At 38.9% G+C, this 13914-nt stretch overlaps 6 protein-coding genes across 6 annotated transcripts; 1 reads left to right on the top strand and 5 right to left on the bottom strand. All coding sequences in view use genetic code 12, as the record gives it.

The window, feature by feature from the left end:
* Positions 1 to 4: 4 nt before the first annotated feature.
* Positions 5 to 2164, bottom strand: ORC2 (Origin recognition complex subunit 2 (Origin recognition complex protein 71 kDa subunit); the record flags this gene model as incomplete). The annotated part of the gene is made up of 4 exons (XM_001384920.1): positions 5 to 1580; positions 1659 to 1714; positions 1742 to 1926; positions 1960 to 2164. Coding segments are annotated over 4 exons (2022 nt in total), but the record flags the coding sequence as incomplete, so codon positions are not given.
* A 657-nt stretch (positions 2165 to 2821) lies between these two features.
* On the top strand, positions 2822 to 3157 carry RPC11 (RNA polymerase III C11 subunit; the record flags this gene model as incomplete). Its single annotated transcript, XM_001385236.1, has 1 exon — positions 2822 to 3157. One exon carries the CDS (start codon positions 2822 to 2824, stop codon positions 3155 to 3157), a length of 336 nt encoding a protein of 111 aa, XP_001385273.2.
* A 989-nt stretch (positions 3158 to 4146) lies between these two features.
* Positions 4147 to 5424, bottom strand: PICST_17702 (predicted protein; the record flags this gene model as incomplete). The annotated part of the gene is made up of 2 exons (XM_001384919.1): positions 4147 to 4676; positions 4722 to 5424. Coding segments are annotated over 2 exons (1233 nt in total), but the record flags the coding sequence as incomplete, so codon positions are not given.
* A 222-nt stretch (positions 5425 to 5646) lies between these two features.
* On the bottom strand, positions 5647 to 6345 carry PICST_32391 (predicted protein; the record flags this gene model as incomplete). The annotated part of the gene is made up of 1 exon (XM_001384918.1): positions 5647 to 6345. The coding sequence occupies one exon, from the start codon at positions 6343 to 6345 to the stop codon at positions 5647 to 5649; it is 699 nt and encodes a 232-aa protein (XP_001384955.2).
* Positions 6346 to 6626: 281 nt separating this feature from the next.
* On the bottom strand, positions 6627 to 7634 carry PICST_46506 (predicted protein; the record flags this gene model as incomplete). Its single annotated transcript, XM_001384917.1, has 1 exon — positions 6627 to 7634. A coding segment is annotated over one exon (1008 nt), but the record flags the coding sequence as incomplete, so codon positions are not given.
* A 950-nt stretch (positions 7635 to 8584) lies between these two features.
* On the bottom strand, positions 8585 to 12895 carry PICST_32389 (predicted protein; the record flags this gene model as incomplete). The annotated part of the gene is made up of 1 exon (XM_001384916.1): positions 8585 to 12895. The coding sequence occupies one exon, from the start codon at positions 12893 to 12895 to the stop codon at positions 8585 to 8587; it is 4311 nt and encodes a 1436-aa protein (XP_001384953.2).
* Between the last annotated feature and the right edge of the window lie 1019 nt (positions 12896 to 13914).

Below are 13914 nucleotides of genomic sequence, written 5' to 3'. Positions count from 1 at the left end.
ACCCCTAAAACTCTTCATTCAATATCTTGTTCATCTCGTCATACGTGAACTGGATAAACACCACCTCTACTCCCGCATCGTCCGTCACAAGCTTGCACATTTTGTGTTCCACATATTCACTCAACATTGTTCTGAATGTAATCTCGTTGGACGAAATGAACTGCTCGACACATGCTTCATAAAGTGCCTTGAACTCAACTCCATGCCGCAACGATCCCTTCGAAGTGTTAATCGAGGACTGCGGCAACTTGCCCATAGCATCGAGTTGCATTTTCAACAACACCTTATACAAGTTCTTGTGGTTATCGGTCAATGAACTCAATACATACTTGGCACTGACGTTACCTACAAACTTCTTCGATTTGCCCATGTTCAACACATCCTTGAACGACAACTCGGTAGAATATGTAGAATACGTCGTCAAGTCGTGCCACAAGAAGTTGAACTTCTTGAGCTTGAACAGATCCCACAACAACGGAGCATTGATGTTGTCCATAGAAGCCACGAGCCACACTTCTGGCAATGACGCTATCACAGACAAGTAACTTTGGATTTTCTCATTTCGGAAACACTCTCCATCGATATTGTTGATGAGTAACAAGAGGCTCGGTGTCCCACTAGTACTGCTGCTTGACTTTCTTTGGTTCTCTACGTATTGAATCAAAAACGGTACCGTTTCCGAAACATGCTTGGGAAACTTGATATTCTCTCTGGTTGTCTTAGGTATAAAAACTGACAAGATGTCCTGAAGAATTTTCTTGAACTTCAACGAAGGGTTGTATCCATTCACTACCATAATCTGAGGAAGTTTCTTACCGAGATACACTTCTTCGAACCAACTAGGAAAGTAGTTCAGAGCGAAGTCCTTGAGTATCAGCAACTTCGAGCCAACACCAAAGAAGTTCAAGTTATACCCTTCTGATAACTCAAAACACCACTGATGGTACAAGAATTTGTGCAAATCGGCCAATCTAGACTTTTCATGTCCACAAATCCGGTCGAGTACTTTGATGAAACGGATATATTCAGAATAATCAACCAGAGGTGCCAACAGGGCTAGCGAAGACCCCCCAATTCTGGCTCTACCGTTATGCTGTTCAAAGTACCCTTCTGATCCTTCAAGAAAGAAAGAGTTGTCGTCAAGAAAACGGCCCTTGAGAACGTCACTGATGTCCAGCTTGGAAAAGTATTTCTTCAAATAATCGGTATCTACAATGTTACCATCTCCATCTACTTTTGGAAGTGGCATAGGCTCAAAAATAACCTGATTGTCCACTTCAGTTTCCACTACATCTCTGATACCAGAGATAACAGGCGTTGTACTTGTTTCTGTAGTTCGGTTCAAAAGATCAGAAGCCATAGATGAGTCACTGGTGCTGCTGGTACGTTTAGTGCTTACGTTTCTGTTACCAACACTGCGGTTTTCGTTGAAAAGAAGCTCGTCATCCTGATGGAATATACTCTTTACTTTTCCTACAACTCCATCTGACTTTCTGGGTCTACCTACTTTCTTTCTTTGTTGCGTATCATTCGCTGGAGACTCAAATGCACCATCAGAAGTAGAAGGTGCTTTACGAGGTCTTCCTCTAGATTTCTTATTAGGTGTACTTTTCTCTTTCCGAGGTCTTCCACGTTTTTTGGGTGTATCTTTTTGAGACAGAGATACGAATTCTTTGTCTGAATCTTCGGATAAATCATCATCATTTTCTTCTTCCTCATCGTCTATATCTTCGACTGCGACTTCATCCCCAGATGAGTCAAATGCTTCTTCTACTCGAGAAATTTCAAAATCTTCCTCTTCCAGATCCTCGGTATATTTCTTTCTAGTAGCTGCTCTTCTTTTGCCACGACCCATACTAGGCGATCGCACAGTTAAGTCTTCCTCAAGCTCCACATCTGAGCCATATGCCCTAAACTCGTCACCATCTATACTAGTCTTTTGTTTCTTTTGATTTCGACGCGATTCTCGAATAATTGACTCGGCAATCCGCTTATCTTGGTCATCTAGCACAGAATCGTCATTGCTATCTTCTCCTTCGTCCATAAGCTGGAAGTAGAGAGACCGAACCGCTCTCTTACGGGCCGAGCTCTCAATGTCTTCAGCCGATCTTTTTTGAGGCGAACGAAGTCCCGCACGTCCATTGGGTGTTTTAATGGGCGAAAGCAGCCGTTCTCTATATTCCAAATTGATCACTCCACGTCGGGATGGTGACTTGAATCTAGATGTGAATGGTGAAGTTGATCTGAACGGAGAAGACATATTAATTGTGTTTGTTCACTTCTGAAATTTTGCCATAGACAAATACCAATGGACAATGAAAAGTTAACGAATGTGGAATCTGAAAAGAATAGTATTAACTACAAAGAAGTAGTTCAAAATGCTGTTTCGTGATCCGTAATATTATTATAGTTTTAGCATAGAATCAGTTACGCCATTTGGAACTGAAAAATGTATACGCAGGACTGACATGGAGAACCAAAATGTGAGAGATTCAGAGATATGGAGACACCAGAGAGACATGGAATTTTGTATGATACAAGAATACCACAACAAACACATACATTTACATCAATAGAAACAGTTCTCTGAACATTTCTCATCGTCTGGGCTACAAGCGCCACAAGTGCCACTATTCTACACTATCTGTCTCTTCTCTTGTATCTGAGGTAAGTGTACGGCATATAACTCCTCAATTTTTCAGCAGCGCTACCAACGTCCCACATCGATCTTATAAACTTTAAGATGTCATCTCTGGCATTTCTCTTCTGTTTTCCAGAAAGCCTGTCGGGACTGTTTTAGATCGGAGGACAACTGGCCATAATGCTCTCGTTCTGTCCCAACTGTTCCAATATGTTACTTATATCCGCAGGTGATGACGGGTGCAACCGTTTCTACTGTCCCACCTGTCCCTATGAATTCAAGATCAATGGGCTCCTGATGTTTGAGCGAAAGAAGCTTTATAGAAAGGAAGTTGATGACGTGTTGGGAGGAGATGGAGCTTGGGACAATGTCGACCAAACCTCTGCTCAATGCCCTGTTGACTCTTGTGGAGGTAACAAGGCATATTTCTTCCAGTTGCAGATTAGATCTGCGGATGAGCCCATGACTACTTTCTATAAGTGTGTGAATTGTGGCCACAAATGGAAGGAAAATTAGAGAAGCCAATAAAGAAAGATAAGAGGAACAATAAAGCAAGGGATAGCTGAAGAAAAGAGCGAACATAGGCCCAAAAAAGGTTTTTCCAGGGGAAGATAGAAATACTACAAGAGAAGGATAGAAGCAAGATACAAATCAAAAGTTGTGAGTTTCAAAAAAACAACAAGCATCATAGAATCATCATTTGAGATCGTCATTTCATTTCTCAAAACAACTGTACCATAATCTGTAAATACACTGTATTAATATACATCTTACGTATCACAACTCATTCTCGGGCAACACGTTGGATTCTGGCTTGAGCTGAGTTCAAGCTCCAACCACAAAGAACGGTCTTGTTCTAACCTCTGAGACAAATCATTAATCCTTTCGGTGTTGAAAATAGGCAGAGCCTTCGTTTTACGTCTTTTTGGACTGTCGACTAAGAAATCCAACTCTTTAGAGAACAGAACCTCTATTGAAACGATAGCAGAGTTGCGGCCATTTTCTGAAAGGTCGCTATGGAACCTTCTGAGAGTCTTGCTCTCTACCATTACAATAGACAGTCTTCGTAGAGATGCGAAACTGGCTGACCTTTTGAATGGTTCAGTCCTTGTCTCTTGCAGTGAGATCGCTATACTGTTCTTCTTGTTTCCAATTTCAGACCCAGTTAATGATATCTCAGATCGTACTTCTTGCGAAAATTCAGTAGTATGACTGTCTTCGTCTCTCTCATAGTTATCTGGTGGTCCATTATCGTATAAATACTTTTGTAAATACATGTCTTGATGACGACTGATGATTTCCCTATATTTAGCTTCACCGCGCCCTGCAATAAGACTTTCCAATTTGAAATCTTTGCATTTGGTAACATACAAATCTCTCGCTTCTGTGCCCTTATCTATAAAAGTGTCTCTTTGATGTTGCCCGAAGAAAGGGAATTCGGGCTTAGGTTTCCGAAGAGTAGTATTATTCAAGTATCTTTCTACAAATCTGAATTCTTGATTGCATTCGTTCAAATTCCATCTGTTGATAGTGGGAACACCAGCTTCAGCAGATAGAACTGGTCGTCCATATCGCTTGAACATTCGAATGTCATACGGATGTTCACCTTCAGGATTTTGACACAACTGTCCAAAGATCCTTTCGCAACTGAAACCTCCTAACCATGTTTGTTTGGATTCAGTACATGGAAACACCAGCTTCGGTCGGAATAATGATGTAAACTGTAATGTTTCAGTGTATGAGGAGTGTCGTGAGAATATAAGTCTGAGGTCTAGTGGAAGAAGCTCTTTGCCATCTTTTGGTAGTATCCACTTTCTATTGCCGTACATGCAAAGTTTATTTCCCATTTTTGTAGTTTCAATACTTTTGAAAAGAGACCTATCAACAGAACTCAATGGTATGGGCATGCTTGTTCCTAAGAAATCGACTATGTTAAAGTTTATGCACTGGTAGATCTTCACAAGTATTTTGCAGTTCTTCACCTCATATGCGTCGTCCGGTTTGCTCAAAACATGAAAGATAGGACCATTACAAACTTTTCCTAAAAGCTTTCTGCAAGCATTCCCATAGTTGTAAGTACCTTCTGACGCAATGAGTTCGATTCTTCTACGTAAATCGGCGCTCAATGATAAGCTGCCCTCAATGGAACTGATAATTTGCACCCAAGCCTCTTCAAATCCAGATGTGCTATCCATGAAACAGAACTGGATTTCCGGGTCGTTGATGGGAAAATTCTTTAGCATTTCAATGATAACTTTGATACCCTCGTTGTTCTCTGGTATCTCAACATACGGTTCTCCCCTATAGGAAAATGTAGTGTCTATATATAGTTGATCTAGTACTTTCGCACCAATGGTATAGGGGAAGAGAAAGGGACTCTTGGCCAAAGAGTTGACCCACCATGTCTCTGCCCTGATATCTCCAGTAAATAGTACAGAAGCCCTTCTATTCTCTATTAAGAACATGGTAGACCCGGGACAATGATATGAAGGAATCAATGTTATAGTGACCTCTTCATCGCTGACCGTTAACACAAACGGTTCATTATATTGTTTAGGAACTAGATATCGCAAACTATCTTCAAACTGCTGACTTTGGGATATCAAATCTTTCGTCATTTGACTACAATAAACACGTCTACAAAATGACTTGTTTGCCAAACCCACTGTGTGGTCAGCATGATGGTGGGTTAACAAGTAGATTTGACATTCGGAGCCGAACTTGTCAATTCCGATTCCAGGAAATTCCACCAAAGTTCCACAGAAGGTATTTCCAGATGCCATGTACTGTGAAACCTTCATACCTACCTTGTTAAAGTAGTTTCAGGTGTATAATCGCGTCTTCTTGTAGAAAGAAGAAGTAGTATAACCAATCGCGTTTGCACCTATTCTCTACGTGCATCTGAGAAGTGATACGCAAAACCGCTCGACAAAACGACAGTCCCTGATCTTGATATGTATACTTACTACTTTACATCTTGAGTATATTTGATTATATGAACAATACTATATGAGTATACCGTAGTACTCTGCTCTCTTGTACTTATGGTACAATTGCTCCCATTGCACTATAAACCTATCGGAGATGGGAAGAAGCAACAACCCACTCAAACTAAGCTTGTTCACCCGGGCAAGACTTTCTATGTAGATGATGCGTGTATTGCAAAGGCCGAAGAACTTCATTCCAAACAAGATATAAGCCAAAGGAACAGACGTTCCTGGCCCATTAAGCAAGAGAACAGAGGGAAGTTCCGGCAACTTACGCAATTGGTTCACAGTATCAACAAATGACCTCACGGTGCTGTTCAAAGACAGAAGCAACGACTCGCCTACTTTTCTAGCTCTATACAAAGTCAAATACTCCGAAGACTTGCAGGTTTTACCATTTTGCTGATACTTGTCTTCGAACTCTTTGGCTCTAACGAGAGAAGATGAATCTCCACTAGATACCACCCAGGTTCGCCTGACAGAACTCAAATCGACATTGGACAATATCCTCATCATCTCACCTGTATGGCCACCTGATCCAAGCAAAACCATGATACTCAGACCTGTTCCCAGTGTTATATCTGAAATACTCTTGAGATCTTTGTTCAGGCTACCTAATCCTACTGAGGGTAAGATGGCTAACACTCTGAGGGCCACCACAAAAATAGGCAATAGGAGGAGCCCTACTTGGAATACAAGTTTGGTTTCGTAATCCATGCTTTGATAAGAGCAATTGTTATATAAGAGGTTAATCTCTAAGATAAAAAGGAAGGGAAAAGTTGAATTATATAGGAATTCGTAATTACTATGGCAGTAGATAAAGTCGAGGTATATGCAGGAGAAGTATTCTTTATATCTCTATAACTAATAGAAGTACCTTATAATACATAAATCGGCTACAATTCAAAATCGTCTCTCATACTCTTGTAGGAAGTGTTCTGTGGTGCCAGGGAAGGTGCCGATTTCTCTCCTCTGGTCTTTTTTTCTTTAATTTTCCTGTTCTTATTGGTGGCTGTAGTATTCTTTTCAGTCTTAGCCAGACTTATAGTCTTATTATTCTTTGTCAGAAAAGCAGTGTCTTTCTCGGCTAACTGTCGCATTACCTTGTTTACCACCAAACTGATCTTGTAGTGTTCATCATTAGTCACTCCTAGCGACTTGGGCTTGCCCCAGCAGACTCTCATGGGATATTTTTCAAGTAGAATCACTAGACCAGCAGTGGCTCTGTTCTCGTTGAGTCCATTAGAGACGATTGACTTGGCTGCTTCTTCGGCAGTCTTTCTGCTACTTAATGCCACGTACCCACATTTGGCTCTATGGACAATCTGAATGGTCTTGATCTTACCGAAACTGCCGAAAAATTCGCTAATGGCATACTGAGGCAAATCGGAACTAATCCCAAACAAAAAAAATGAAGCAACTTCAGGATGTTTTTCTACGTCCAACAGCCCTCCAAAGGGTAACTTTGCCACAATTTTACTCACATCCGTCTTGTTCAATTTTTCTTCTTCTGCCTTGTCGGACTTTAGGGATTTTGTCTTTGTTAGTTTGCTATTGTCGTTGAGTCGTTGTGACAATTTCATGAGGATTTCTCTGGCTTCGTTTCTTCTATCAACATCTCCAGAATCGAGTTCGTCCTTTTGTTTAAATATTTGATCCTGTTTGTCTGCTATTATCGCCTTGACTTCTCTATTGGTCGTACTACTACTGGCCCCTAGAAGCTGAGCTGGGTTTTCCAAGCCAGCCATCTTCAAAGCCGTATCTCGTATATCAATGGGTATTCTATAATTCACATCGAGCATACACGATTGACAGCAGTTCTTAGCTCGTGCGCAAGTATAACATATTATGGTCTTCTTGGACTTGTTGACTGAAACCGAATTGTTCCATCGGAGTACCGTAAACGGTCTGGTGCACGATTTGCACTCTTCTCCCATGTTCTGCTTGATCATCTTGAGATGCTTATCTGGGCCTAAGCAATCATCGCAGATGGAAAAATCATCGCTGGAGAAGTTAGTAGACGAATAAGAAAGATTCTGAGTAGACAAAGAGACATACTTGGATGACATAGTGTTATATAATACAAATTCAAATGTAAAGAAGAGAAATTTTCAATTAAAAAAGTATGTGGAAAGATTAGAAAGTGAAGTTGATGCGAAATTTATCATCTTTAGATGCGAAATTTCTCATACTTAACTTTCGCACTACAAATCTGCCAAAACGAAATCATGAGATCTTGACCTCTGAATTAGACAACGGTATGGATATATCGAAAGTATACCAAGTCGTGTAACCTGAAGGTACACAATCCGGTCGACTTCAAAAGTGAGGCTTCAAAGAAGGCAACAAAAAGAGGACCTTCTACTGTTACCAATCCAGAAGTCCATCTCCTTTATACATTTAACTCTACATTTTGCTACATTGATGAAATGCATTTCTCGCCAATATTATCTATTACTTGAAATATGCTAAAAACAAACTGCAATTGTTAGTAATTGAACGTAAACCTATATGCCGCGAAAGTTGCCAAAGCATGTCTGCTTGAATACAAATCAGTGTTAAAAAGCTCTGAAATTATGTTTATTCCACATGGTGATTCAGGTGAAGAAATTCGTTGTTTTGTTATAATTATTCATCAGAGTATTCAAGGCCAGACATTTCCACTTTCCAAGCACTTTCAAGTCTTCTCCAAGGTCAAAACATACTTCCACAATAACTTCAAATATTGTTGATGATATCTAAAGAAAGAGAGTTGCTTATTCTTAAAATTTTTCATCTTAAAAAATCCGCACTAGAAGACTAGCCAGTATTTCTCTAAAAGTTACCCGCACGTCACTTATCATTTCTAGGTATACTGCAGCATTTTGCAATCACACTATATACAGACCTCAGGAATTGCTGTTCTTCATTTATTCCATTCTATTGTATAATATATATTTCTACTGCTTTCTTCGGACTACTTGAAGAGGATTCTCTTGGTACTAGGAAGAAGCAGGCAGTTTTCTATTGCTTTCAATTCATGAAAAAAGCTCACTTCTTTTGCGCTCGCTTCAGATATGCTTTTTGCAATCGCACAAACCCTGGAAATGATTGCAAATTCCTCCTCTTTGGAAAAGAAGTTAGACGAACCAGAGTCCTCTAAGTACTGTAATATAAACTGCAAATGCTTCTTGATTTTTGCTTCTAGTGTCGGATCAACTGGTATCGCAAGTTGACTCCAGAATCTCGCTACTAGCAGAACAAACTCGGTACGGTTCAAGTATAGGTTGAACCTTTCCATATCAAACAACAAATCTGATGAATTTTGTTTGGGAGTCAATTGATCTTCTTCGCTGCTAGACAAACAGTTGTCAAGCAAAATATTAGTATAATGTTCATGCGTGTTCTGGAATGACAATTCATCCACATTAATGAATTGATGAGTCAAGTATACTGGATTGACCGGATATTTATAGTTAAAGAGTGAAGACAAACATTCTGCTGCTGTCTCTCGAACAACTTGGTCATCATCATTGAGGCCATTTGATAACAACATAAAAACTGCCATTTCAAAGAATGAACTAGACCTCAAGCTAGTGGCTTTGAGACGATCAACAAGAGACGCAACTGCAACTGTTGCTGATAACCTATATTTAACAGGCAACTCTTCAGACAAGTACTTCTTGCTTAAAAAAAAGAATCTGTCGATGTCGGCGCTGGTTTCCACAAACAGACCAAGACATTCTAAAGATTTTAAAATTATGTTTTCATTGGTTTCTGTGTTAATGAAATCGAAAAGTTGGCCAACCTTTCCTTCTAAGTCAGTTTCAGTTACTGCATAGCCGATATCCGCATAAACACTTAGTGCCAAAGATCTGACAGAGACCCAACATTGTGAGCTATTCAATGTGTCCCAGATATCTGCCCTTATCAAATCTAAGATGTCAGCATTTTTAAGCTCCTTGAAATGCTCCTCAATAAACTTCAATGAAGATATCTGAACTTCGAAGAAATCATTGACACATAATCCTAGCCTCAACAAATCACAGAGATTCTCAAAATCCATGTCCCTATAATAATAGTCCAAGAGAAGCTTATTAATATTCAAGAGAGTTAATTGTTCACCACCCACTAAAGCCTTTTTGCTCAGGGTAAGAGCTGCAATGAAATAGTTTCCCAATGTTTTAATTACAGTTCCCAAATTTCCACTCTCTCTATTAAGTATGGAGATTATATCAACAAGTACCTTCGAAATTGGGTGACAATTGAATTTGAGGAAAATTGAAACATTATTTAACACCAAATTAGCGATCTTTTGAATATCAATACTTTGCATTAAGAGCTTTTTAATACCTTCAAAGATTGCCAACAATGAGCCATGAATTTCGTTCATATTCTTTTTTGAACTAATTCCGCTAAGAAAACTTAATGAAAACTCGGAAATCTCCTCGGTACTAAAGAAAGAAGAAAAGCACTTTGCCGCAACTTCTCTAGTTTTCCAACTTTCAGTATTCAAGATCAATAATATTTGTTGCCTAATACTACTAGACAAATTGTCATTGGCCGAACCTTTGGTGTCTAGTTTCATCAACAATAATAAGATTGGAAGAACAACTTCTCCGTTTTGGCTCTTCCTCGAAAGCGAAGATTCTTTCAATTGCTTAACTAACAATTGGGCAATCAGTGGGTACTTTCCAAAGAATAGCTTGCTTGGGATGGTCCTATTTCCAAAAATTCTCTGTTGGATAGCCCCAAATAACATGACAGCACAGTTACGAACTGACCAATTATCACAATTGAAGTTTTCTAATGCTAGAGACAATGAATCTTCTACAAATTCAGAACATGCATTAGCCAAGTCACTTTCAAGAAATATTTGCTTCATAATGTTGAAAGCGTGAACTTGTGGAATATCGATTTTCTCATCAGCAACATGTTGAACTGGTTTTCTTGCAATTGCTAACAAACTTGAGAATGTAAGTTTCATCAAATTAGGGTACTTGGCCACAGAACTGTTTGCTATTAAGATACCTGAAATGAGGAATGGCATACCACCAGACCTTCTAGATATGAATTGGGTCTTTGACTCAATTAGCTGGATATTCTTTTCAAGCCATATTTCGGGATATTTTTCATATTTCTCATTATTGAAACAAGTTTTACAAATAGAAATGAATGAAGGATAAATAGAAGAAAATGCTCCTCTGTGCTTTAGTGACGAAATTTGTTCCATAACCAATTCACAACAACCTAGATATTCGTCTTCTCCCAAAAGCATTGCCAAATAAGGGTTGCACATCAATGATGTTAGCAATGAATTTGATTCCTTAACCACTTTCCAAGCATGATTCATTGCTACTTTGGAATTGTCTTCTCCGGATCCACCATCGTCCATTTCATCGTCGTACTCATTTGAAAGAAGCGATTTTTGAAACTCCCAGATAAGGTACGACTCCCTCACGATCTGATTGTAGAAATGCTTCATGAAATCTAAATTTTCTTCCAAAAAGCTTTCATTGCATTGGTATAGTATGGATGTCATTGCCTTGAAATGGCCATGAACAAATTCATGTTCATTTATGGAATTTGATTTGGAACCCTGAAGCTCTATTCCAGAATTCGATTTCGCCAACAACAACGACATGAGCTCTACCAATTTCGAAGAGCTAGCAAGAGTCTTGAGATAGAAGATTGACATATATTCTAAACATTTAGCTCCTCCATCACTTTTTCTTCCTCTCAAACTGTGTAGAATATCGCATGACAGATTAAGTAATTCATTCTCCATATCCTCATTTGACATGTAGTCAACTAGGATTGAAGGTGAGCATTTAACAAGCAAAGTCAAACTGAGATCACGAACATTCTCATAATTATTGAACAAATTTTGCACCAACAAGTCAAGGAATACTTTTCGCTCATATACATGGGAAATCTCGGGAATTTTCTCAATTAGTATTTGCAAGATCTTGAGAGACGATATTAATTGTGAGTAACTGGAGCCAGCTTTTAAATATTCCATGAGATCATCCACTAAGTTGTAGATAAATGTTTCGCCCAGTGTGATGTAATTATTCAATTCTTCTTGTTTCTCTCGATTTGTGTTTGTAGCCTTCAATGTATTCAATTGCTTCTTGAGAGAATACATCGATTCCTTCAATCTTACTGCGATGAACTGGTTCAAAATGGATATGAAGTTATTCCTGACTTCTATATTTTCGTAATCATTCAAAAAGATTTCGATGATCTTGTGATCGCGTATTATCAGGTATGTCTTGGGAGGTATCGGGAGTGATTTGATATTCTTATACGTTCCGCCTAAAAGCAACTCCCAGCTGTTGATTCTATAGGAAGCATTTTGATGTACTAGGAATCCAATCAATTGTTCGTGTGATATAGATTCAAGAGGATTAAGCAAGGCAAGATTTTGACCAATCTTCAAAAGCCCAAATAGTGTATCCACTTGCGAATCTTCTGTAGAGTTGCTATAATAGTTTATAAGATATTGAAGTGTCATGGGAGAAACCTGAAATAAGGGAGGTAAAAGATACGTCTGGATGCTTTTGCAAATCTTGGAGTCCTGGCTCCCTAAGCCTTCTATTACTATTTCGGACCAAGTATCATACCATTCTTCGTTCTTTTCTGGACTATACGTGGCTGAGTATATAGAAGCTAAGCATTTACAGGTGGAGTTGGCTAAAACATCTGAAGAGAGCAATTTGATACAATCTTGGGGAAATTTGGGGTAATTCTGAAGAATGTAGAATTTATCAGACATGCATTTTGCAACCGTCTCGAGGATTATGTACAAGTTTTTGGAAGTCAAGCTAGTTTTCATAATTGTGTCTATCCATGATTTAAAGATTTGCTGAACGTACTCATCGGAATAATTTTCTCTAAGGAAGGAGATCAACTTCTTAAGTAAATTGTTTAGCGAATTGACAAGTGGATTGTAGGAATGATTCAATCGGATCAAGATATAATTGAAGATCAACTGGTATTTATCTGTAAAGTCGTCATTTTCAAAGAACTTCAAATTGGAATTGTCTGATTTGAGGAACTGAACCATTCTTTGAATACATATCCCAAAGACATCAGTAAACAAGACTGCCAATTTGTCGTCTGTGGTTCCATTCTCGTAGATATACTCAAATTGGGAATATAATTGGAGAAATTTTTGTGAGAGATCCTCTGCAGAAATTGAGCTCAAATCGAGCTTCAACAACTTGGATCTCAACAGCACCAAACTGTCCCTATCCACTGCGGGCTCTGCATTCCAGTCGGCCATTGGTGGGTTCAATAAAGTGAAGACATGGGTGGAGTTGAACAAGCACTGAAAAATTAGAAGAGATGGAGATCCTGTATTTAAGAAGTTGCAGAGATAGACTTGGATAAAGAGCAAGAAGAGATAATGGAAAAAAGAAGACAAGATATGGTGATGATGTAGAAGATTTAGTTGGATGGAATCAAGACTTACATATACAATCCAAATACAAATCCACTGGTCTTGTGAATTAAAACGTATATTGTAATAAGATACTCAGGCCGATGGGAGTTAGGCTGCGAAAAGTCTAAGATCTCGGCAGGAGTCAATTCTTAACAAAGAAGATACCAATTTTGAGAACTATATAAAGAATTCTAGTGATATTCATCACAGCTTTATCTACATGTGGTGAATGTTTCCATTTATGTCTAATATCACAGTAATGCTATATACTGTGGCCCCGCTGGAGGTTCTCATACTAACCATACTAACCATCCATTCTAGCCTCGGTAGTGCAGAACCACGAAGCGAAAAATTCCATTTGGTGAGACTTGGATTTAAACATTTCCAATATAATAAATACAGAAGATCTACACGTCAACTAATTATCGCTCCTTTGATCTCCTGATTTCCTAGTCTACATATACAAGTCGTTCGGGAAGTTCTGGACCCTGTCAGAGATATACTAGTATTTAATCGGAATAATTCTCTCGCTTCTCGCTAGGTCTCATAACTTTTGTTCCCCTATCTTTCCACCTCAATTTGTGAGTTAGATTCATTATAGTCGGTCTTCTTCTAAGATCTACTTCCATCGTCCCCCTTCTTTCCTCCCACGTTCTACAAAATGGCCATGACTGCTCTGAGACTCTACTCGATGTACTTCCATCATTTTCCGTTTGTGATGTTGACAAAGACAGAACGTATGCTTCTACACACCTTCTTGCTTTCGTTTACTTTATTCATTGGATATGGAATCTACTACTATCTTCCAGCCAGCATAATGTTCTCGTTGTCGAGAGCTTACTACTACATCTTTGGTCTTG

Source organism: Scheffersomyces stipitis, chromosome 5, assembly GCF_000209165.1.
Source record: "Scheffersomyces stipitis CBS 6054 chromosome 5, complete sequence".
NCBI classification, from domain to species: Eukaryota; Fungi; Ascomycota; class Pichiomycetes; order Serinales; family Debaryomycetaceae; genus Scheffersomyces; species Scheffersomyces stipitis.
The sequence above is the reverse complement of the archived record's forward strand: the minus strand, read 5'-3'. Positions and strand labels throughout refer to the sequence as shown.